At 33.3% G+C, this 24446-nt stretch overlaps 2 protein-coding genes across 2 annotated transcripts in view; one reads left to right on the top strand and one right to left on the bottom strand.

Moving 5' to 3' along the window:
- The window catches only part of LOTGIDRAFT_106882 (hypothetical protein), a gene marked incomplete at both ends in the record, with an annotated part of 33501 nt that extends 18259 nt beyond the window's left edge, over positions 1-15242 (top strand). The window contains 5 exons of the mRNA XM_009061758.1: positions 12308-12503; positions 12664-12854; positions 13306-13344; positions 13887-14058; positions 14909-15242. Coding sequence (XP_009060006.1) covers positions 12308-12503; positions 12664-12854; positions 13306-13344; positions 13887-14058; positions 14909-15242 — 932 coding nt within the window. The remainder of the gene's footprint in view (positions 1-12307; positions 12504-12663; positions 12855-13305; positions 13345-13886; positions 14059-14908) is intronic.
- Positions 15243-18979: 3737 nt separating this feature from the next.
- Positions 18980-22404, bottom strand: LOTGIDRAFT_209876 (hypothetical protein). The gene is made up of 6 exons (XM_009061757.1): positions 21685-22404; positions 21066-21197; positions 20745-20943; positions 20147-20395; positions 19588-19731; positions 18980-19167 (listed from the first exon to the last, which is right to left on the bottom strand). The coding sequence occupies exons 1-6, from the start codon at positions 21933-21935 to the stop codon at positions 19012-19014; spliced, it is 1131 nt and encodes a 376-aa protein (XP_009060005.1). The 5' UTR covers positions 21936-22404; the 3' UTR covers positions 18980-19011.
- Positions 22405-24446: the final 2042 nt, after the last annotated feature.

The following is a 24446-nucleotide window of genomic DNA, read 5'->3' as shown; positions in this document are numbered from 1 at the left end:
TTTTCTAATTTTATTATTCTTTTATGATCTTTCTTTCGTGGATATGTCCATAAACCTTCCAAACAATGACAATGAACAGATCTTACTGACATTGTAGACTTAATTCACTGATATTGAACAGACTTTCTACAGATTGTAGATTTCATTCTGTGACAATAAACATATATCATTCAGAATGTAGATTTCATTCGGTGATTACGAACATATTTTACCGACGGTTGTAGATTTCATTCAGTGATATTTAACTGATCTTAGTCAGATCTTATTCAGGTTGCAGAGTTCATTCAATGATCACCAACAGATCTTAGATCCGAGAGTTGTAGATTTCATTCAGTGATCACGAACAACTCTTACTGAAGGTTGAAGATTTCATTGTTTCATAAAGAGCAGACTGAAACATTATAATTAGGAAAGTATTTACTCCCGATTTTTTCATACTTTGGACGAGATTTTGATAAACGGAATTGTCTTGCTTGTACGGGCTTTTTATTGGTTTAAGATTAAAATAAATGGGAAGTGTAAGTATTTGTAAATATTATAGAAGAAATCGGCATTTAGAAACGTATTGGCAAAATGATAGTAGAGGAAAAAGCTTCATTATAATCAGAGAAGTATTGGTTTAAGTAAAAGGAAAGTATAAGTATGCGAAAAGAATTGGCATTGAAAAAACGTATTGGCAAAATGAAAGTAGAGCAAAACTATATATTATAATCAGACGAATACTGTATATGATCTAATTGGTAATTTAGAAGGTAAATAATGTCTATTGATATTTAGTAATATCATATATAACATACAGTAATTTTAGTTTATTGAGTTAACTGACTATTCAATAGAGATCATGACAGAACCTAGCGTACAAATTGAGTTATCTCAAATCTTAAGGAGTCTTTCATTTGGTAAGATTACACCGACATATTGACTGTATTTTTGGCTATTATCACGCAACCATGACGAGGACATAATGAAGAATAATATTCTAGAAATGAGAAGATACAAGATGAATCTATTTCCGAAAGCATGGGATCCCAACTTTATTCAGGGTCATTGTCATTGTCCGTGACACGAATGTAAGTGTGAATAACATGATATACTACATGTCGTCAATAGATCTAATTGCCATTTTTTACAAGGATAACAGCTTAGGCTCACTTAGGATCCCTTCTACGAACTGCTCCTTGGCCAAACCTCGTGGCATTGATCTTTCTCGGATACGTTTCCGTACACTTGGTCGACTGGAAAAATGAGAACAACAAACCGACGTAGATAAGTACCTTTGACCCCCATTTTTTGATCTACATAACCGACTAAATGCTCCAACTGCTTCAGCTTCAGAGCCCCTCAAAATTAGACTAACACAAGCAATTAAAGCTTTATGATGAAGAGTAAAAGAACATGGTGAATTATTGGAAATATGATTAAAGTTCTTCTAACTCCTCAGGAAGATGTACATGGTCTAACCACATTACTATTATTGACATACAAATACCAATAGTTGGTATACTTGCCACTAATTAAATCTAACCATCTTGTAACGAAAATTATAAAAGAACTTTCCATTGAACTGTGGTAATTCACTTACTTGTATCAATTCAATGCAGAACATTGACCTAGCTATATACATACAGTACAAATCAAATTTAGCTTTCGTGTAACGATAACCCGGAAGGAGGGCTACATAAGACTGAGACATGCTGTCGACATATTGGTGAACCAACTTTGGCATTGTTCGGAAATTGGTCTGAAGTAGGGCAATGTGGACAGACATATAATTGTTAGCTAACTACTGTCATAGGTTGTTAATTGTCAATAACTAAAGTTGCTTTGAATTTCAGTTCTGATGCGTTTGGCATATCATGTTGGGCTTGTTGGCGTTGGCGGCAGTAGAAACAGTATGTCTACATAAGGCTGAGAAATGCTGTCGAAATATCTGTGAACCAGATTTGACAGTTTCCTGACCTGATCTGAATATGGTATTTGTAGTAGGCAAAGTTGACAGATAATAATCATAGTTAATTTCATGATATGTTATTGGCCAATTACTAAAATTGCTCTAATCTTTACTTCTAATGTCCTTGACATTATATGTTGGTGTGGCGGTAGAAATAGTATGTGTGCCTCTGCATGAATTTGTTTTGACGCAATTCTTAACATGAACCAGAGCATCTATTAATTAAAACAAATAACCACAGAGGATAGGTTCCAATGGGCTATAAAGTAAATTAAATAAACCCAGAGCAAGAGGAAAAGAAAATAATGGGATCTATAAATAATCTAGACGAGCCCCCGTTGTAACATTAAGATCAGAAATAAATTACTGTGACCTTTCTTTCAGATTATTATTCACTTATTTTAATCACAATTAATAATGTAACTTTGTCAATTGATAATTATTCTTTGTGTAGCTTCCAACCCCCTATGCAAACAAGAGTTTTGCGGACCTTGCTCGTTTGAGATGACAAATCTTAAACTACAAATTGCGTAAATGTCATTTATTCAAATTTAAGATAAATGACGATAACAATATGCAAATAAATTGTAATGCAATTTGAATATAACAAAAGAATTTAAAGTATATACAAAGCCATCGAAAAGATGGGAGATAAAATTCCGCCAAAGTCATCACGTTAACGTGAAGACCCACCCATCCAAGGTCCGCAAAAAACTCAAAACACACACGCGATACAGTTTGACCAAAACAGATCTTGACCCTAATCACCAGCCTCGCGCTGACGTCTTAAAGGATGCAATTATTCAAACCCATAAGTAGTAAATCATTTAAAACATCAATAACAAAATGTGTGAAAATCTAAATAAAATATCATAGCGACTAAACATATACCTACAACAATGTTAGCGGAACACCTTTGATCACTGGACCTCGATGCCACCCAGGAAAAACTGATATTTTACTCAGAAACCTGTGCTCATACGTAATGCAAAGAGACCCTACAAAGCTTGCGCTGAGCGAACGCATTGATACCAATTCCACATAACATTAACTGAATTGCATTACGCTACCTACATATTGTGGAACAAAGCTTTCCTTCAAAATGGAATATTGTGACTAACCTTCCGATCTGACGTAAAGCTTTGGAACTTATTGACACATTAACAAACTTAAAAACTATTAATATATTCAAAAGTTGAGACTACAATGCAAAACTTATCCACAAAGATTAGGAACACGAATATAATTTCGTACTGCTGATGAATTCCACCGGCCGAACCTACGAATGGCACCATGGCTATAAAGCGCCACCAAAAGAGTACAGTGTGCATTGTCGGCACCATGGCTATAAAACGCCATCCAAAGAGTACAGTGTGCATTGTCGGCACCATGGCTATAAAACGACATTAAAAGAGAACAGTGTGCATTGTCGGCACCATGGCTAAAAAGGCCATCAAAGAGTACAGTGTGCATTGTCGGTATCATGGCTATAAAAAGCCATCAAAAGAGTGCAGTGTGCATTGTCGGCACCATGGCTATCAGAAGCCACCAAGGAAGTACAGTGTGCATTTTCGGCATCATGGCTCCAAAAGCCACACATATATATTTGAAAATTAGTTATAATTTGGCATCCCACTGTGTATTTAATGTTACTTATAAACTGTTTTTCTACTAATACTATAAATGTCAAGGTAAAGCACATTAAAAGGTTAAAAGGCAATTTTCATTCAAGTACATATGAACTGGACCTAGTTGTTCAATATTCAAAAGAGGTACAAATAGTCAAAAACCTACGTCTGTCAATTCGTATTTTTCCAAATTAGATACATGAAATTTAAGTAACACATCAGGATATGACGTTTATGAAATTATTATCTATTGTCATGTTGACACAGGCATCGTGTGTGCAGCAAAATAGAAACTTATCTGAAAAATGGCTTTAACGCATCTGGTGTGAGCTGATGGAGACGTTGGCGCATTTCGCTTCTTGATTCACCAGCGTACAATCACGATTGTACGATCTGCTTAAATGTGTTAGATAGGCCTATATGTACTAAACAAATTCATCGAATCTTTTATAGAATTTAGTTTTTTCTCAAAGTTGACAAACATTGAAATGGTCTGACAGTGTAACTGTCTAGAATATTGGAATCTAATATTACCTCAATTTCCAGATAGAAATATATGTTAGTGTTGGGAAAACAAATTAAAATTGAGAACAAAATTAGATCACGACCATAATCTTATACAGACAGTGTAAAATGTGAAAATGAAATATATTATATGATAGATTATAGAAACATTATAGATTATAGATTCACTCCAGAATCCTCCATAGTAAAATAAATATCTTAAAACTTGATGTCATATTATAGATTAAAAATTCGCACTAGACTCTCGAAAATTGATTGTAGAAGAAAATGGTGATTTTTTTCTCTGATTCTATATTAATTATAAGTTTTTATGACAGGATGTCTGAATACTGGTGGATAATCTAAACACGAGGGTATCAGAATTGTCTTTTAATTATGTCTGGTATTTTAAAGACAGAGAATTAGAGTGTGCTGGTTCCTGAAGTTGTCATATTCAGGTTAATTGGCAGTGTTTGGTGTTTCATGCATTTCGTGAAAAAGATTTTAAGGATGGACTTTGGTCCACATTGTAGACGCATGTTTATTGAAATTTTTTAATTAGAGGTTGTCAATATTTGAAACATTTACAGGTTAATTGACAGTGTTTTGGTATTTCGTGTATTTCGCACAGAAGTCTTAATTAGACGTCAATCAAAACTGTTGGACACAATTGTCCTGTTTTGTAAAGTTGGTAAGGCGACAATCACAGGTTTCTGAACTTACATGCTGGTGTAAAGATAGGTTAAGTTGTAATAGGTTACGGAGATTTTGAAAGAGTAGAAACATTTAAATTCAACTATTAACCAGAATGTAGACACATCGGCGTATATTGAGGCATCTGAACCGCCACATCTTCATAGACACTCATAATCATATTCATGAATAAAGGTTCATTGATCAGACAATCTGATGAGTGGATTTATTTACAATTATAGCACACTTTGTCTGATACCAACATCATATTTATTTATCTTAATTCATATTCTTCCATTTCGCCACATTTCCACTACTCGTAAAATATCCTTTATCACAATCATCAGTCCTTTCTTAAGTTTGTATTTCAATGACCAGATGCGATATTATAACGACATTGTTACTTTGTATACTAACAAAGATAGTTCAAGTAATAAATAAGTATTATTGTTTATAGTGACATTGATAGTTCATGCAATAACATTGTTTCAGATATCTTGATACTGACAATGATAGTTTTAATAATAATGAACTATTGTTATGTATGAACTGATCGGGATCTTGACAATGACAATGATAGTTTATAGATTCTCCAAAGTGACATTGATTGTTTCAAGAAATATCGTGTAAAGGAAATCAAAGAAGCTTTTGACATCTTAGTCTTTATAGATATATTATGAACAAGCAAAGGTTAAGTAGAAAATTATAGACTAGAGTAAAAATATCGGAAACACTTTCCATACACTAATCTTCTTATCCTCAGAAGATATTCAACTGACAAAAGATCATCATTATCCATTACTCACAAACCAGTATAATACATTATTATTAGTAGAATAACTTATTCCCGTGACATTTCCAGATCATTGTGATACAATATTTTCAAAAGATTCAAGGACTGTCAAATCGTATAATTATGTCGAAATTGTCCAACGAGTGCATGGAATTTCTTCTGAAACACAATATACGTATTAAGAATAAAAATATCATTACAAGCAAGACTTAATCAAAGTCTCGTCCAAAGTATAGCAAAATGGTAAAAGTGTGTAGCAGTGGACTCCTCTAAAGAAAAGTACCATCAGGTTTTTTCCAAAAAAGTAAGCATGGTCTTCTTCGCGAGTTTTTTTCTCACCTGGAAGCGCTGTAGCCGAGTTGGCACAGCGTTTTGAGTGGTAAGACGTCAATTTCTTGAGAACGTCGGGTATGCTACAGAACCTTTCTTCTGGTAATTTGGTAATACTTCTCTTTCAAATAGCAAGTTAATCCACCGACATGTGAATGATACAGAGACTAAAAAAGTATAAACCACTAGGACAATATGCAATAGGTACCTTTGTAATGGTAAACGATGTAGAATCACCGGTCTTCATATCTAGAGGAGGAGCAGGGATATTGGCGTGAATTTAAACTGAAATTTTGGTTTAAAATTTAAGGCTTCTAATAGCACCACAATAAGTGCGAGTTAAAATTTGTATTCCATTCACCCGCCAACACCATCAACGATATTATTGATGAAGTTTCAGTCTAGAATATTGGCTAGTGATAATACGTAAAAAGATTGCCAAAGTAATCCAATTACCATATACGGTTTAACTTCGGTAAGTTTATTGTTAGTTTAAATCTGTTAGAGCCGATAGCCAATTCATTGTACCAAGCTAATTTGAAGAATCGGGGTCAAGATATTCCCAAAGGCTGACAAGTTTCTATTAATCAAATATCATAATATTCTTTCAGGAGACTCGGTAAGATAAACTGGGTCAATCTGATTTGTTACAGTGACCACACAAAACGAATTTGTCTTACTTATGGCTGCTCTCGTCTGATGTCAACTGGATTATAGTAGTCATTCATGACAATATTCCAATACTCATGAACAATTTTGTACCCAATAGGTTCTTTGATGAATATTCCACATGTATTAGCGATGCTACCCCTATCGACTCCGTGCATTATGAAAACTTTGAATTCAACCTACAATATCTGTTCACTCTCAACGTATCTTCATTCCACAAAATACGTTTCCTTTTATTTGGTATGTTTTCCATAAACATTGTATTGTCGCAGATTGAAATATACAACCTGAGATAAAATCGTATATTTTCATTGAATGAAATCTACAAACCCAGTAAGATCTCTTTATAGTCATCTACAACGTAGTTAAAATATGTTCTTGATCAATGAATGAAATTTACATAGTAAGATATGTTCGTGATCACTGAATGAAATCTACAACCCCTAGTAAGATCTGTCCGTGATCACTGAATGTAAGATCTGTCCGTGATCACTGAATGTAAGATCTGTCCGTGATCACTGAATGGAATCTACAACCCCCAGTAAGATCTGTCCGTGATCATTGAATGAAATCTACAACCCCCAGTAAGATCTGTGCGTGATCACTGAATGAAATCTAAAAACCCCAGTAAGATCTGTCCGTGAACATGAATGAAATCTATAACTCCCAGTAGGATCAGTTCGAAATCTGCAACCCTGTCTATTCTAGAAATCATAGATCTATAGCTGAAACAGAAGCTACTTAAAAACTTAAGTTGTTTAACAAACCAGTTGTTCAGCCTTCACCAAAAACTCTAAAAGTCTTGTCACAAGACGACATTCCAAATCACTGAGGCTTTTTAAACTTGTAGCTAATTCACTGATGGAGCACAACTCACAAAATTATCTACCTTGAGATTCACCTTTCAACTAAGCTATATCGTCGCTGGAAATCGAAAAGCATTTTATCAGAACAAAATCAAACCTGCAAGAAAAGCTTCAAACCAGTCAGAATATAGATGTAATGATTGAAAATTCCCATTATAGATAAACGAAGATTGAAAATTTTGTAAGATTATTTGATAGATGATGTTAACGATTTAAGGGAAGAATTTTCAATTGATTTACAGTCAACCTACAGACAACCGTTCAAATCTCTTAATTAAACATTTGACAAGCGAAATCTCGTCAATGAAAAATATGACTATGTTAAATGCGTGAGGTCATAGAAATTGTCTTCATCATAATAAAACAAACTAAGAGAGAGAATTTTGTCTCGAAATGAGAGAACTAGGTCATCAGTGTCTTCATGTAACAAATTGGCGCTAAAGAAATGGGATACAATTACTAGGTTTGCATTCATTATCTATTCGGAAAGATATGTCATGGAAATAGAATAGGCATCAAAATCAGAAACTAAGAGCTGGTATGTAAATCAACCTTGTATCTAATAATTATATTTCCAGTCTATATGTCATATCTGACTTCACGATATTTTGAGTTCAATTTTGAAACAGATATAAACTGAACGGCAACCCTAAGTTAATGCCAAAGTTTGATAGTTGATATCCAAAATTCACGTTTTGACTGCAGTGCTGCATCCAGATCTGAACAATTCAAATGGTACTACAATTACATATATTTCCATATATATCAATTATTAGAATTGGTTGCTACGCTACAGACTTTTGTGTTATTAGTTCGGGAATCGGTGGTTTTCTTAGGGGTGGAAGCCCGTGGACTTGTTTCAATCAGTCCCTACGGTAGTTGAGCCACTGTCTAAATATACGTTTTACTGTGACACCATTCATACACTCCACCATAGTTCATAACTCGAAGAAGACTTACCAGAGTTAACTCTAGTGGGTGTATGTCATTCATCGTTGTTAATGATAACAGAATGTTAAATTACTGGAAAACAAGATTATGGTCAATAATTATTAGATTCTTATAGTTCTTCCATTATCATTTCACATCAGTGATTTCCCCTACGATCATCTAATCAGAAACCATCTAAGATATGAGAATAAAATTACCGCCATCGTGTAGACAATATGATAGATAATGATGTGGTGTTTCTGCCTGGGGCCATGACCAAGGAATGGTTGTAGATTCATCATAATTCCACCTTGGAACAATCAACCTCCCTCGCGTTGTTTATGTAAATCAAAGTAATATAATATAAGTTACAAAGAGTTAATGGGCGAAACGGACATCAACAAAAGTCAATTGAAATTCGATCTAACGTACTGCTTTTCTGCTCTATACTACGTTTTTGGAATTTTACAGCAGCAGTAACCTACTCTCTTTCGAATTTCTTCCGAGGAATCATTATTGTGCAAAGTTCACTGTACACACCTCCTTGATTGATCGCCCCATCAAAACGTGCAAAAGCTCATGCAATGTCCATTCTCCGACCTCCATCTCTGGCAGCGGTAATCAGGCACTGTTATTAAGTCAGAAAAGACTAATATATATTTTGAACAGAGGTACTACGTCCATCAAGATATTTGAAATTTTGGTTATTTGCACAATTTTCGATACTTGGCTTGTCGAGCCAATTGAAAATGAGTGGGATTGAAATGGAGTTTTCGGTCACCTAATTCTACAAAACATCTCTTCCTTATAATATATATTTCGTACAGAATCCTTGGCATATGTCATAAACCTCTTTGTTAGGTTAATACTATCAATTAATATAAACTGACGTGAAATCCCCGAGCTATATGCAGATAACCATTTTTTAATACTTAAAAACCAGAAAGAAATCATATTACATTGTGTAATTCCTTTTCTTTTCCAAGATTTAAATGTCAAGATGAAATTCGATCGATTTCTTTCATTTTAAGTTTTTGTCTTACTTTTAGATCTTTTTTCTATTCATGTATTCCATTCATTTCAGAAGATTTTAATTACTATTATATTACCTGCCCTTGGCACATTCTTTGATTCTAAGAATATTTGCAGGAATAACCCGCTGAGAAATGATTACTGATATTCGGTTACATTCAATAATGAAATGAAGCATACAAAATTTAAGAAAAGATGTTTGATTGTTTACATAATTTTTGTCCTTATGTTTGAAGCTTTCAATGTCCAAGGGTTAAAAGTGACGTCACTACCATATTTTATTTGACATGATAAATTTGCTTGCGTTAAGAAAAGAATCTGAATTTTCTGGGTATTTTTGATAAATGTAGTTCTAGAGTTGTAGGAAATAAATTTAATTCGAGGTTTTTTTTTTTGCACCATTTAGCTGCTGTTGCCTATGTTCGGCTGTGTTATATCCATCTAGATTCGAAACGTGTCTGGTTTTGGCGGACTCCACTTATAATTCTTTTTTAATCAACCCCACCCAATATTTCTTAGAAACGTCTCTGTTTATATGATAAAGACAGGCAAACCATGCCAAAGCGTTTTTGAATTTTTTAAACGCCTATGACTTAGAAATCCTTATGGAAGTAAGGACACTTCACATAGACATCAACACGGTTTGCCTCATTAGATACATCTGAAGTGTTTTTATCGAATCATTAACTTTATCTGTCTGCCTACTTACACAAACTGAATGGTTTTTGCTACCTTTTTTGCTTTTGTGCTGTCAAAATTCTATGAACACAGGAAATGAAAATATGAAATTTATGTAAATTTAACATCATTTCATGGTCAATTACTCCATTTCGTCATATTGATTTTTAAGTCGTTAGTATTTTCTTTGATGGTAACGACACTATGTGGAACGGATGATTTCATACACTGATTTTAACAAACTAATGAAAAACTTTTTATTATCAGTGCCAATTTCGTGTCTAAAACACATTTGAAACGTAATTTGACAGCATTCAACGAAGCTTATTAGATAAGGATAAAATTTTAGGTGAAATGGACGATTGCTCACTACCCTGGAGATTTTGGGCTCAATCAATCCCCGCATAGGTCGAGATAATACCTTCTGATTTTTAAAACTGGTTTTCTCTTGTCATAGGTCTCTTGTCAAGGTCCTTTGTGCCATAGGCTGTGTAATGTGAGCTCCATCGACGGTTGAAAAAAATGTAGATTTATTTCACTGTACTGGCAAAATTTTCTCCACTGCACTCTTCATCCGTCTTTATGAGCCCGAATTCCATAATTCCATTTTATGAGAATACTGGATACAACATCAGAATAGTCGTTTTCTTTGAATGCTGAAATATCTATCTCTATTCCACGACTTATTAATGTATCCTAAATCAGCCCACGTAATTGGTGTTAGCTCTGTTGTTTATGTTATAACGGAAATTTCAACGATCTGGCATGCCACAGAAGTCCAATGAAAATATTAAAAGCTGCTTAACAAGAAGGAATATTTGATAGATGACTTGCTAAGTTGAGGTGACATTAGCAGATTAAGAAATGTGCAGTAATATTGATTACTTAGATATTGTAGATATATTACCTTCATTCAACTATGGTGATACCGTTACTGTTGCCATCCATCCGATTGCATCCAAACCGGAAATTGACTAGGAGGAGTACTTGAGAAGCCTCTGCGTTATTAACGCATTTATGGTACTTCGTCGATTTGGTCCTTATTCTATGATGGTAGCTATGTCTTTGGATAACTGCTTTGACATAATAATATAATGATAATTATTTGCAACCCACATTATGATCAAAAGTAACTGAGTAACTGCAGTCACATTATGGTTCGACATCAATGTTACGTCTACATTTCATGGTATTCCGTAGCTTTAGTCTTCAATCCCTTAGCTGTAGAAGCTATGTTTCTGGATAACTGCATGAGCGAAATGAAAGTTTTACGTTCTGGTTCTCAATCAGAATCCAGATAGCCCTCTTCTATCCTCAGAGATATCGCTGCCGCTGGTGGTATTGAGATGCTTCTATTTATAAGTGTTCATAGGTCTCGGGCATCTCTCCGGGTTGGAAACCAGGCTGTGTATTCTCGAAACGATTTTAGAGCTAGGATGTCTTAGCTAGAATATCCTAGCGCTAAGATTATTTTGAGAACACATGGCCAGGGATCTATCGGTGATGATAGACAAACAGATTTCTCTTAACTAATGCTTAGTGTGACAGAATTTTAAACTCCGTCAATTGCAAGTACAAAATTCCCGTTACTCGTGTGAGCTAATATCGATGGTATTGAAACCAATGATGAAGAAATATCACGTTAACCGAACAACTTCATATTTTCACTCCTGTTTATAGATTCACACAATATTTAAACCAAGTGTAGTTGACTTCACATTTAGGTTTCTTCCTGCTAACACCTTTAAAATATGGTTTCTTAAGTCATGTTTGTTTCTCTTGAATGAACGGGAATCCATACAAATTGATGGTAAAAAATATTATATCAAAGGAAAAAATCGTAAATACTGAAGGATACTCTAATCACTTAGACCGCTTCACAACCGATGAATTCATTAATCCATTCAATAACTGTTTCAGCTATGTTTCGTGTACGACATACATACCTAGGACCACTTTCATTAACAGTCCGTTATTGCATTGTTCTCTTGTGTGGTCTCTATTATAACAGCTCCTAATTCAGTTGTACTGATGACACATCCGTTCTGACTTTTATCTAAGTAACATAATATCAACTGGATTTAATGATGATTTGACAGACACTCAAAAATACCTTACTTACATATTGAAAATTTGGTCCAAAGACGTAACTTCAGTAGATAGATGTTTATTAAAAAAATGTGGATAAACCCGTCTGCTTTCATACTAATAAATGTTGTTTCTCTATTTTCAGAGTTTAGATGTAATGAAAATATTAGTAGTGGAACCAAAACAAATGGAACCATTTCCAGTCCATTCTATCCTCAAGCTTATCCAGCGGATGTGACGTGTAGATATGTGTTTCAGGGAGCTGGTAGACAGAGAGTACAGTTAAAGTTTACTCATATGGATCTATATTATCCTGCTGGTGATGCTTCCAATCCAGGAGAGTAAGTTTCAATGTTCTTTCTTAGACGTGTATTTATTTTAAATTTACTACTTAAATTAAAGTTAGATGCAAGAACAAACATCAAGGATTTTTTACTACTAACGTTTCAGTATGTACTAATAAACTTTTTATATATCTCACGATGTATTTTCTTTTTCTAGTTGTGAAGGAACAGATTCTATCTCTGTCTATGTTATGGTTGATGGTAAACGAGCTAACCTGGGAACATATTGTGGTAAAAAATTACCACCGATGTTAATGTCCAATGAACCAAAATTAGTATTGGAATTCCGCAGCGTCCAATCTTCAAATTACGTTACAGGCTTCAGAGCCGAGTACAGTTTTGTTACCAGTAAGTATGTTAAAGTCTCGAATCAATTAATTAAAAGCTTAAAGCAGATTACATAGAAGTTAGTGGGTTTAGTTTTGTGATACAGAATTTGCGTGAGGTCGTTGATCAAGTCTGATTAGTCATGTTTTGCATCGGAATACCTTCACGATTAGTCATTCTGTAAAGCGTTAATGTCATTGGTAAGAAGGACTGCCAATTATGTCCTTGGTTGTTGCAGAAACATGAGAACTGTCCATGAAGCCTTTTGGAGATCACATCCTGGCTTTTGCTTTTGCTATATAAGCATAAATAAAATTGTAAGTAATCCTCTCCAATTCTGGTAATTAGGCGACCAACCGAGAAGTGACCAAAAGCAATATCGCTTTGATGATGTAAGGGATGAAGTAATGATTACCTGCAGTTTGAAAACCGGTATCTTTATGACTGATGTATCTAACTTTGTGTCTTTCAGATTTTGGAATAACTGATGGTGAACAGGATAATAGGGGAGGTAAGCACGTTTCACGTCATTGGTTAAAACCTTCTTCGTGTGTGTTACATTAGTAACTGCTTTGCTGTTTTCGGATTATTGATCCTGATTAAATCGATGAACTTGTATATTTTTCAATCTTTTTGTCATTTACGTTGATACTTGTTGGATGAGGGACATCTTCTGAATGGGCATTGAATGCAGAAATGTCTTTCAAGACACAGGAGGTTGACAAACATGTGTTTGAAACCACTTATTCCAGGAAGATTTTTTGTTGATGAAGTTCGTGTATATATGCTGCGAAGGTGGTGACAGATCGTTGTGGTTAATCTTCTGAAATCGAATTTGCAACCCGTTTTTGTCTCAGAAGATTTAAAATAAATTTGAGAATTGTTGTTCATCAGCTGTGAACAATTCAGTTCCAGATGCCTGAATGTTATTTCTTGATCAACTTTATAGCATGTACTTGAATCGAAAAGAAAATTAAGTCTACTTTCGTGTTGTTCAAATTAAGGTCTGCTTGCAACGTAAAACTTATTTTATTATATTGTTTTCTATTGCAGTGTGTATGTTTAATTTCTACAGTGCTAGACAATCCTCGGGGACATTTACATCACCTAACTATCCTGGTTTATACCCTAGAAAAACTGAATGTCATTATTTATTTTATGGTAAAGGAAAAGAAAAAGTTCATATAACATTTCCAGTCTTTCAAGTAGATGGTATTAGTCCTAAGTATGTAATGTTATATCTCTGTCACCTTGAGAAATATCCTGCAATCTAGAAATGCCAACCTTTTTCAAAAAGTTCAAGTATTTTGAAAGCGACATGTAATAATATTGTGCGACAACGATAGGCTGACAATAGAAGTTTCAGTCTGTAAGCACTGATATGTAGAAATTTGGATAGGATTTACACTAGCGAATATAGTCTATCAGTGCTCTCGTTTACACACACAACCAAATTGTTTATGTCTTTCTGTCGAGAGCTCTGATTGGATGTATTCTCTAGCGTTCAATCTAATCAAATCGTTCCATTTACCATGCAACAAATGGTATCAGATTCAGTTCGTAATACATGTAGAGAAAAAGATACATTCAGAAGGTGCCAAACGTTATGACATCGGTGTTCTGTATTCCGATGATGTTCTATATTCCGATGATGTTCTATATTCCGATGATGTTCTGTATCCCGATAATGTTCTATATTCTGAAGATGTTCTATATTCCGATGATGTTCTGTATCCCGATAATGTTCTATATTCTGATTATGTTCTATATTCTGATTATGTTCTATATTCTGATTGTGTTCTATATTCCGATGATGTTCTGTATCCCGATAATGTTCTATATTCTGATGATCTTCTGTATTCCAATGATCTTCTTTATTCCAGTAACATTCTTTATTCTTTTCTGTATTCCATCGTTATGACTTCGATCGTCCAAGTTCCGATACTAAAACATTCATTTGATATATTCCGACGTTTCACTTAATATTATTACTCTGACCACTATATAATTTAGATTCTAGTATTAAGCTAGTTTAGGAAACTGTACTTTTAAGTCAAATATTCTTATTTTTTTAGTTGTGAAGAAGTAACAGAAAGTGATTTTGTGTCATTTTCAAACTTTGCTGAAACAGATGATAGAAAGATGCATCGATTATGTGGAGTTATAACGGACGAAAAACGTCGCCATGTTGAATCAGATGGACCATTCTTCCGTGTTATATTTAAATCTAATAATGTATATGACGCTGAGGGTTTTGAGGCCTTCTATCAATTTCGAGGTATGTCGGAGGACAAGGACAGTAAACACCAGTCGCAGGGTACGAATCAACAAAATGTAGAGGTTGGTAACAATGGTAAGTTCCTGGTCTTGCTTGCTGCTGCTACTCACTTTTTACCATTTACAATTTGATTTATTCTTTATTCCAAATTGACATTTTTATTCACTTGTTCACTAAACTACATCAAATGAAATTATTTAAAACTTTTAACAAATAAATTTTGATATGATTATGCATGATAGCATGCGATTCTTAGAATTGCTATGTAGTTTTCTATTTCATTGAAATATTTTATCAATTTTTTTGATAATTCTTGTCATATCTTTTTAATTCAATACTTTTTGCATGTTCATTTGCAAAATTTACAAACGTTTGGAATTTGAAAGAATTTTTGCAGCTGCAAGTATCAAGTAATGTACCATTTTTACCACACCTTTTTACATTTTACTCTATATTTCGTTTCTTATCTTTACATATCTTTATATTTCTATCAATCTAAGAAGATGCATAGGTCCAAATAGTCCTGTGATTATACTATTTGGACAACTGTGAGGAAGACCTTATGGTCGCAAATTCAGGGTTTTAAAGGGGTGCATTCGTCTCGATATTTGCTTTTCACCAAAATATTTCTTAATTGGTTCTTCTACTTGCGTTTAGATATGACCAATATCATGACGTCGTCGCACATAATCGCCTGTTAAAATTTTAACAACATGAATTGTAGGAGAACATGATGTCTGACCTTTATTAGGAAAAGTGATTTTGACATATTGGAATTCAAACGTCTTTTATAAAACATGTATATACTTTGAATCGTGTTAACTGTGTAATGGAAAACTGGAATGTATTTCATTCCACATTCACGATATTAACTGGATTTCTTACCTTACTGATACCATATTGGTCGAACTGTGGACTTAATTATGGCGGCATTGCCGTGCCCGGTGAACTAACAAACGATGCAAAATATTTCTAAAGCTGGAAAAACTCGTATCTTAATCAGTTCACTCGTTATTTCTAATATTTTAACAGACATGACACTAACAAGGCAACGTTCACTAACCAAGTGTCATGATTCATAATGCTTGGGGACTTTTTCCCTAATTATTTCATATGATTTATTTTATAGGTGCAAAACCAGAACGATCGCCCCGTCCTACTACATCAGATGGAAAAGGTACAACGCTCACAGTTTCTACTGCTCTTTTAGTTATTACTGTCATTTTTACACAAATTATCAAAACTTCAACGTGATGTTAACTGTTCATTTTATTATAATTTCTTTACCTTCCAAACATTTTAATTTTTCTCATTGATACATTATATCCATTCGGAGCAAAATGTCATGCAAAATTCTTGTTGATATAAATTGTAAAGTGTTGAAATATGAACATAATGATATATTATTCATGTAAATATAACACATCATTATTTGTATGAAATTGTTCATATAACATGTAAACTATATTTTCAATGTAAATATTGTATCAAATTAATTAGAGTTTATAGATGGTTTTACTAAGAATCAAATAGTACAGTAGGCGTTTTTGTTCTTTAGATGAAATAGATGCAATGGTCTTAGAAGATTAATAGTTGAAAAGCGGTTTAGAATCAAATTGCAATTGGAATTTGGTAGTTCATTATATTTCATAAAAAGCAGTAAATTTGTTTGATAGGTTGCACACTCTTCGTCTGCCAAATATACAATTTTTGCATCGAACTGGCCGTTAAATTCTGATTTCAATAAGACTTGCATGTAGGTGCTTGGTTAGATTATAGCTTTATTAATATGTAGAAGGTATCTTTGGCAACAAATTATCCAAATTGACATCGCTTCTTGGTATACTATTAATTTTTGTTAATTTAATAGGTTAGCTTTTTTTCTGTAGCTTTTTACAGGAATCAAAGTGTTTAATGAACACATAACAGCATTTCCGTACGAACAGTTGTAAGACTTAATACACAGAAAGATTCACCTGGAAGCCATATCTAAATAATTTACTTAAAAAAATATACAAATTTAATTCCAACTTTCACGCTTATGGCAGTTTAAATTTCGATGTGAATATTCTTGTGTATTTCCACTGCTGTCCAAAAATTCATGGTCCCCGCAAACGAATCGCCACCTCCTCCCCCCTTTGCGAATTCTCGTTATTATTTTGCATATTGTCATGCATTTTGATTCATAATAATGTATTTTATAACTAACATGTATATAAGATGTAAATATCAATGAATTGCTGTGTATGTATATGCTATGTTAATTACTTTATCATTATTTACCACTGTGTATTTCTCACAGAGATTTTACACTTGGAAACAAACGTCCTTAGATCATTTTGTAAAAGCTACAGAACTTTTCTTGCCAACTGAATTCATTGACCATGATGATCCATCTTTCCCTCAGAGCACATACTTTCAATGGCTTCTCTGTGAAGTATTAGGTGGGGGTGCCGAGGAGGAGCCACAGGATTGCCAAGGTGTGCAAACAACATCAGGTATTCAATATTTCAATAATTAGAGATTTGAAACTGGAAGGCCAGAGTCGGGTTAGCTTAATTTCTGAGGTGGAGGGGACCCTCTGTAGAAATGTCACTGCGGACTTAACTTGTTGCTTGCTAGCTTGTCATGCGAAATGGAATTTAAACGACGAAGACTAACCATTCTCCGAAAAGCTATTGTGAATTTATTCTTGAGGAAAGGAGAGTCTTTCGGGACTGCAGCTGAAGTGATTTGATTTTTTTTAAACTCGTTTTTCATTAGTTTTCATGATTTTTTGCAATTATGAACATATTTAGTTATCTATATACAGATATTCAGAGCGATTCATTTGCTTGTAATTTTATGTATAAAGTGAATTCTTCTGATAAAATTATTAAAATAAGATTATATTGTTTTAATTGGGATTTTTCACTGTAAAGGGATTTATAGGTTAATCACAGTGCACTCAAAACACTAAAACGATTTCATCAGATAAGGTAATCAGTATGATTTGGTCAGAGATAGCTGTGATATAATAATACCAATTTGATGGTGCACTCACACCATGGTGATTACCAGTTGCGTAGGGTTGAGAATTATGAAAGTGACCATGAGTTCCTCACGCAATTCCCAACTCAGTTGCATTAGAGTTGTGTTCGTAGTTTATGGCCGCTATACGTATTCTGAACCATTCGCAACTGGTGATCGCTTTCGGTGTGAGATCCACTGTGAAGGAAGGCCGTAGCTTAATGGAAACAAATTACACATTACATATTTGAAACGACGACCAAACTTTAGAAGTGTCCTTTTCTCAAATTGCGAATTCTAAAACCATCAAAACACTCCTTGGCTTCATTTTATCAAGAATTGCGCTGCGACATTGAATAAAGAAGGCCCATTTCTCTTTTGATCATTCCCATTTGGGCAATTCCTCACTCAAAATCCAATCTGTTAGAATACGTTTAACAAGTTTAGGCCTTATCTATGTTGTTAAACCCCGTTAAAACACATAAAACACTACTCCAATGGGGGTGCTGAAACGGCTTTGACTTCTTATTATTTAAGAATTGCCTGTGGGCTACCATTGAATATCCTGTGGCATTCCAGTCCCACCCTAAAATTCCTAGATAAAACATGCTGAGAAATGGGTTCAGCTTTATCCTAATTCATGACGAGACACATACAGGTTATCATGTAAGGCATTAACTGCCTAAGCTTTTTCAGCGTTTTATAACATGCAATACCATTTAATACCATACATTTATTATTAGTCCAATGACTCTATTGCTATCTTGCTCTGAATCCACCTATAGTTTCTCCCATCAGCCCAACAAAATAGACACAAAGGGACACAATCTGAATATTGAGTGAATTACAGATGCTGGAATTGATATAAATTAATTTTATTTCATAAAAAGATCAGACATCCACCACTGCTTTGACTATTTTGATTAAAGCGTTTTTAGCTTGACAGTTTTTAAACTTAGATAAACTATTGATAGCTTTTTCTCCATATTCATTACATAATGTTTTACTTTCAGATAGAATAGAACTGTCTTTTATCACTTCTAAAATCTGAAATAAACAAAGAACAGATATATATTATAAATATATATATCGATTCTATAGATCAAGGATGACCTTGTCAGATTAAAGATGAATTACTATAATTTAAAGTGATCAAAAAGCTTTTCTGGTTTACTTGACAGATTTATCAAATCTGGTTGAGACAACAGACAGAAAATCTAAATGGTGCGTTCTAACTTTTTGCCAAACCCTCAAATACCAATAGAATATGTGGCTCTGTAATATTTTCCTTCAAAATGTGGAATATGTTAAACCAACATCAAACACCAGCTGTCCTGATGATTGCCTCTGCAGTGAAATGAGCACATGATACCGTCAACATTCTAATACAAAAAACATAGGAAGTTATAACTTAGCTAGTTTTGGAGCTTCAATCAATAATTAAGTATTATTCATATCAATACTTACTTTTTTCTGAGAATAAATATTAAACAATGATATAGGATGTTTATTATAGGATGATGCTATATATTTTATAACAGGAGCTGAAGTAATAGTCAGTTGTTCTAAATTATCTTCTGGTTTTAAAAATGGTTTTAAATCTTCACTTAACTGAATAATACACCAAATAAACAATAGTAATTAAGTTGCATTTTGAAAATAGTACACATTAAATTAAGAGCAGTTAATCAAAATTACAAACCAAAACAGGACTGAAATATTCAGCGTATAGGAATATTGTCACTTCCTCACACCATATCATGATATTGATAAAATTTTAACCAGATTGTCTCAAAGTGTAGATACAAGAGCATGTACTACTTGTCAAACGTCGTTTTAGAAAAAGATCAGTTGTCTGAAGATTGCACAGCGTGAAATTCTGAGTAACAGTATGTTTTAGGTTCTGTTTTAATATTCATAATATATAAGCAAAAATAGTGAAAATATTTTATTATTGAATTTTACAGCACATAGTTAATATTGTGATAAACTAATTTAGTTTTATGTAAAATAAGACATCTCATACCTGTTGAGCTAAAGCCATATTTTTACCAAATTCAAAGGCAGAAGTTTGTTCTTCTAGCCCATGTCCTGCAAGTTCTACAGCTGCCAGACAACTTTTAGACAATAGACTACCAGAAGATAGGAATGTCTGGTTCAACCAGTCGTTGAAGGTTACATTATCAGGTAAGTAGGGTCTACCATTTTTATCTTGTAAACCTGTAAACTCTGCTGATACATGATCCCCTATACAACTTGATATAGTTTCAACGACCTATAAAACAATGGAAACTATATTTAGTGTATTATTTGTATTATAATGCTTTCAAACTTTCCTCAAAAAATCTACTTCAATCTATAAGGTTTTAAAGGAATGAATGATATTCCATTATTCAATATTTCTTTCAAAGTTGAATTTCGGGCGATCCCATGAAATTCATAAAACAATGATTTTTCCCCTATTGACGTTAAAGAAAAGACCCAGAGTGATTTTGAAATGTTAACAGAAATTGATAAATCTGTATACAGAGCAATGAATTTTGAAGCATAAGCACAATAAGAAGAAAATTTGTGGGTCATAAAAACACCAATAAATCATTTCATGCAATAAGAAATACTGGTACCTTAGTGTTATGAAGTTGAGCTAATCCTGTTGAAGCATTAGCTAATAAAAAATCCCCTGTTAAAACTGCCATTTTGTTTCCCAACTCCATATCATGAACAGAACCATCAGAAGGTTGTATATCTGACAGATTAACAACACCTTTATGTATAAGATTAGCTGTATAAATCATCTCAGCTATCTCAGCCAAAGACCTCTGACTAAAATAGAAAGCAAATTGATCTAGGGTTTTATAACTGATAGTCCCATAAATGAAAGTGAAAAGAAAGAAGCCAACAGTTTAAACTAAGTCTAGAGACTTTTCCATAAAATTTGAACTCACCTTGGTAAAATACCTTCTATAACATCTTGTTGTTGATGGAAATTATTCTGTGAAAGACCAGCTGTTTTAGATATGAGTAAAACTATTAAACCTCTAGTCTGTAAATTATGAGTTCCATCATACACTAATCCTCTAAAATAACAACAATGCATAATATTAATTATTAAACTTTATTAACATTTAACATTTCTGCTTTATCAACATATAAACATATACATTGATATAAATAACATATGAACATATGTAATATAAAACAGTTTTTAATATAATGAAAGTATAAACAATACAAAGACTACAAAACCTCTAATTCAATACTGGTACCTTAGTAAATAATATCTGATCTCATAGCATTAAGAAGCATACTTTTTCATTCTAAACCCATTTGAGATTGTTGGTAAATGAGACATATTCAAGCAAAGGTAAACAGAATTTCAGACCAAAATGAAGATCTATTTTTAATCTAAGGTTTTAGCTTATGGTACTAAGCTACTCAGAAGTTTTTTAGACTTATGCTAAGACAAAGGCAAATTTTCACAGCATTAAACATATAGTTTGATAGCACAGGTTTAGGTTAGGTTGAGGTAGGACTAATTTTCAAAGTGATTATCAACAGGCTTACCTGGCTGTTTTTAACAGTGGATGTTTTGTACCAACAAGTTTTCTCATATGTATTGCTACATTAGACAATTCATCACTGAGAAGACATCTTAAACTCATGAAGGATGTGGGATAACCAACTACTTTTTCAGCGTCTGTCACAGCTTTATTCCAATCATCAGGTCTGGAGAAACCAAATAAAGTTCTACAACTGACTCGATGACACTGGAATTTTTTCAAACGGTGGATATTTCTAATCAAACTCATCCTCATTTTCACATCAATCTGTATGAGTCAATGGTGCAAATATTAAGTAGCAGTGATATAAAAACACAGTTCAAGACTTGACTTTCTACATAAAAGAGTCAATAGTTCCTCTCCCAACCCAACTTCACATAAGTCCACCATAAATTGATGCTCACTTCCAAGTTTTAACAGATGGTTCCACTGAAAATTCTAGTTTAATTTTCATAAATCTACATTTATGTTACAGTTATGTTTTATATTGATGAACTTCATGTTATTACTAACTATTTATGTTCTGCTACCAAAACTTTGAATTTAAGAGTATCAAAGTCTGCTAAAAGAATAAAGTGTAAGATTTATGGCAACATTAATATCTTATTCCTGCAGATAATATAGAGTGCTTCAGATAGTTCCCAATAGCATAAAGGCGTTAAAAGAAACTTATGAAGGAATAAGTTGAAATTTCATCACAGTCACTTCGACTGCCATGTTTGAGGGAGACGGGGAATACCTATGACGTCATTGTGGCCCCATAGGACATTAGAAATAGTTCTTAAAATAGATTTCATATCTTTCAGTACAAGAAACAATTTAAATCTTTGAAGAATAGAAATCAATTTACAATTAGAAATTCATGCATGAGACAATCTATCATCTATAACAAAGTTTCAAACTGTCCAGTATCGAAGATCATCAGGATGATCTTGTTGATATAAGCGGTAAGGGAATTCCCCAGATCGGGTCAAGGTCGTAAAATGCAAGTTATCTTTTGGGCAAAAGGGCACTGGTTCATTATTATAGTAAATGGGGTGGAATAAAAAGTAATGGCTTCCTTTAGAAGACTCACACAATTACAAAAAGTAAATTTGTTTTGTTTATTTTACGCACTTCATGCTCATTGCCATTTTGTCATTGATTGCATAATAAAGGATTGGGTTTTAGTTTCGGTTTTAATTTCTGAGAATCTATCATTTCCTTGAACTGAATGAATTCTACGAAGAAAGGCCTTACATAGAAATTGAATGCACCAGATATGAATTGTTAATGTTCACCTTATGGTGCTTTATATGATTGTTAACGGTGTAAATTTTCAGTGGAAGTGAACTTTAGAAATGTTTTCAGGTATACTTTATGACGTTTTTCCATTTAATTTCTTTTACAAAAAGCGGAATGCTCCTTTAAATATAAATTATCTTCTTATAACTAGCTTTTTGAAATACAATAAAATTATCAAATTCATTTTTTTAAGGTCTTATGTGTAAATAAATACCAGTTGTTTAAAACACAGAATGCTAGAGTTATGCAGATTCGAAACATGACCTCAGATATTCAAGGGTTTTTGGAGAAGACCTTTTCATGTACAGATATCAATATTCTATCAACAGAGGTACCGGTACTATACTATAACTTAAATTAATTGATTCATGGACTCATCTTATATCACCAATTGATATCAGTGCTGTTAATTTGGCTCTAATTGAGAATATATCAAATGTCCATTTTCAGAAAGGGTTAAATGTCCATTTTCAGCAAGGGTCTGTCAGACAGATGGCAAAGGGTTGAATAAAAACTGTCAGTCAAAATCCTAAGCCTGGTAGAATAATTACTCTATGTTGTCGTTTACTGCTATCAATTTGATGCCTAATTATAGATCTCAATCTATTAGGCTATCACTTGTGTTTTAACAAAAAACACCACAAGGGAAACCTGAGAGACCTATTAAACAATTTTAAACAATAGTGTTTTATAATATCAGTCATGGACTCAAACCTCTGTCAACTGTGTGAACAAGTAACGACTTTTGGTGACTCTTAATTTGCCAATGGTGGGTGAGGGGTATGAAGAATTATAAAAGGTTGGAACCAGGGTTCTAGATTTTCACTGAGTAAGCTTATCTTTACAGTAAAAACTAGCCAAGATGGCAAAGATGAGATTTAATTATTGGTTCACAAACATTTTGATTCAGTGAAAATGTGAAAACTTGATTAATGACAGTTATTGTGACATATTTCTGGTTGAACAGGATGTCACACTAAAACCTAATTAGATTTTAAATTGGTTTTAGAAGGAAATTAAAGTAACATATTTCAATTTATTACTTTATAACAAGCAAAAACAGTTGAATTTTTATCAATTTATTATAAACATGAAAGAAATTAACATAAAAATGTTTAAATTGAATATTAAAAAATTGCATGATTTAAAGTTTGTGAATTATAATAATTTGATATTTCAGAGAAAATGTAAGGATTTCGTGAGTTTTTATAGTAGATTAAGTGTTGATGAAAAGGGAACGTTTCTTCATCTGTTATCGGATAGGTTTGGTGCCAATCAAGACCATATTGTGAAAGTTGCTCAAACCGTTGTTTTGTCCCAGGTAGGATGTCATTCAAAACACTTTTTGAGGTTAGGTTACACAAACATAACCTCCATAATAATTTATTTAAAATAATTTGATACCCACCATCTTTCTGAAACTGAGTGTATATTTCCACTGTGTTTCACTGTAGCAGGTAAACTTTGTTGGAAATGAAATAA

This window comes from Lottia gigantea (assembly GCF_000327385.1).
Source record: "Lottia gigantea unplaced genomic scaffold LOTGIsca_5, whole genome shotgun sequence".
In the NCBI taxonomy this organism is placed as follows: Eukaryota; Metazoa; Mollusca; class Gastropoda; family Lottiidae; genus Lottia; species Lottia gigantea.
Note: the sequence above shows the minus strand (reverse complement) of the source record. Positions and strands in the feature narration are given on the sequence as shown.

Coding starts and splice junctions, on each gene's coding strand:
- LOTGIDRAFT_209876 (XM_009061757.1), bottom strand. CDS start 21,935: ATGAGGATGAGTTTGATTAGAAATATCCACCGTTTGAAAAAATTCCAG. Junction 20,944..21,065: donor ATAGAAGGTATTTTACCAAG/GTGAGTTCAAAT, acceptor TTTCTATTTTAG/TCAGAGGTCTTTGGCTGAGA. Junction 19,732..20,146: donor ATATGGCTTTAGCTCAACAG/GTATGAGATGTC, acceptor TGTATTATTCAG/TTAAGTGAAGATTTAAAACC.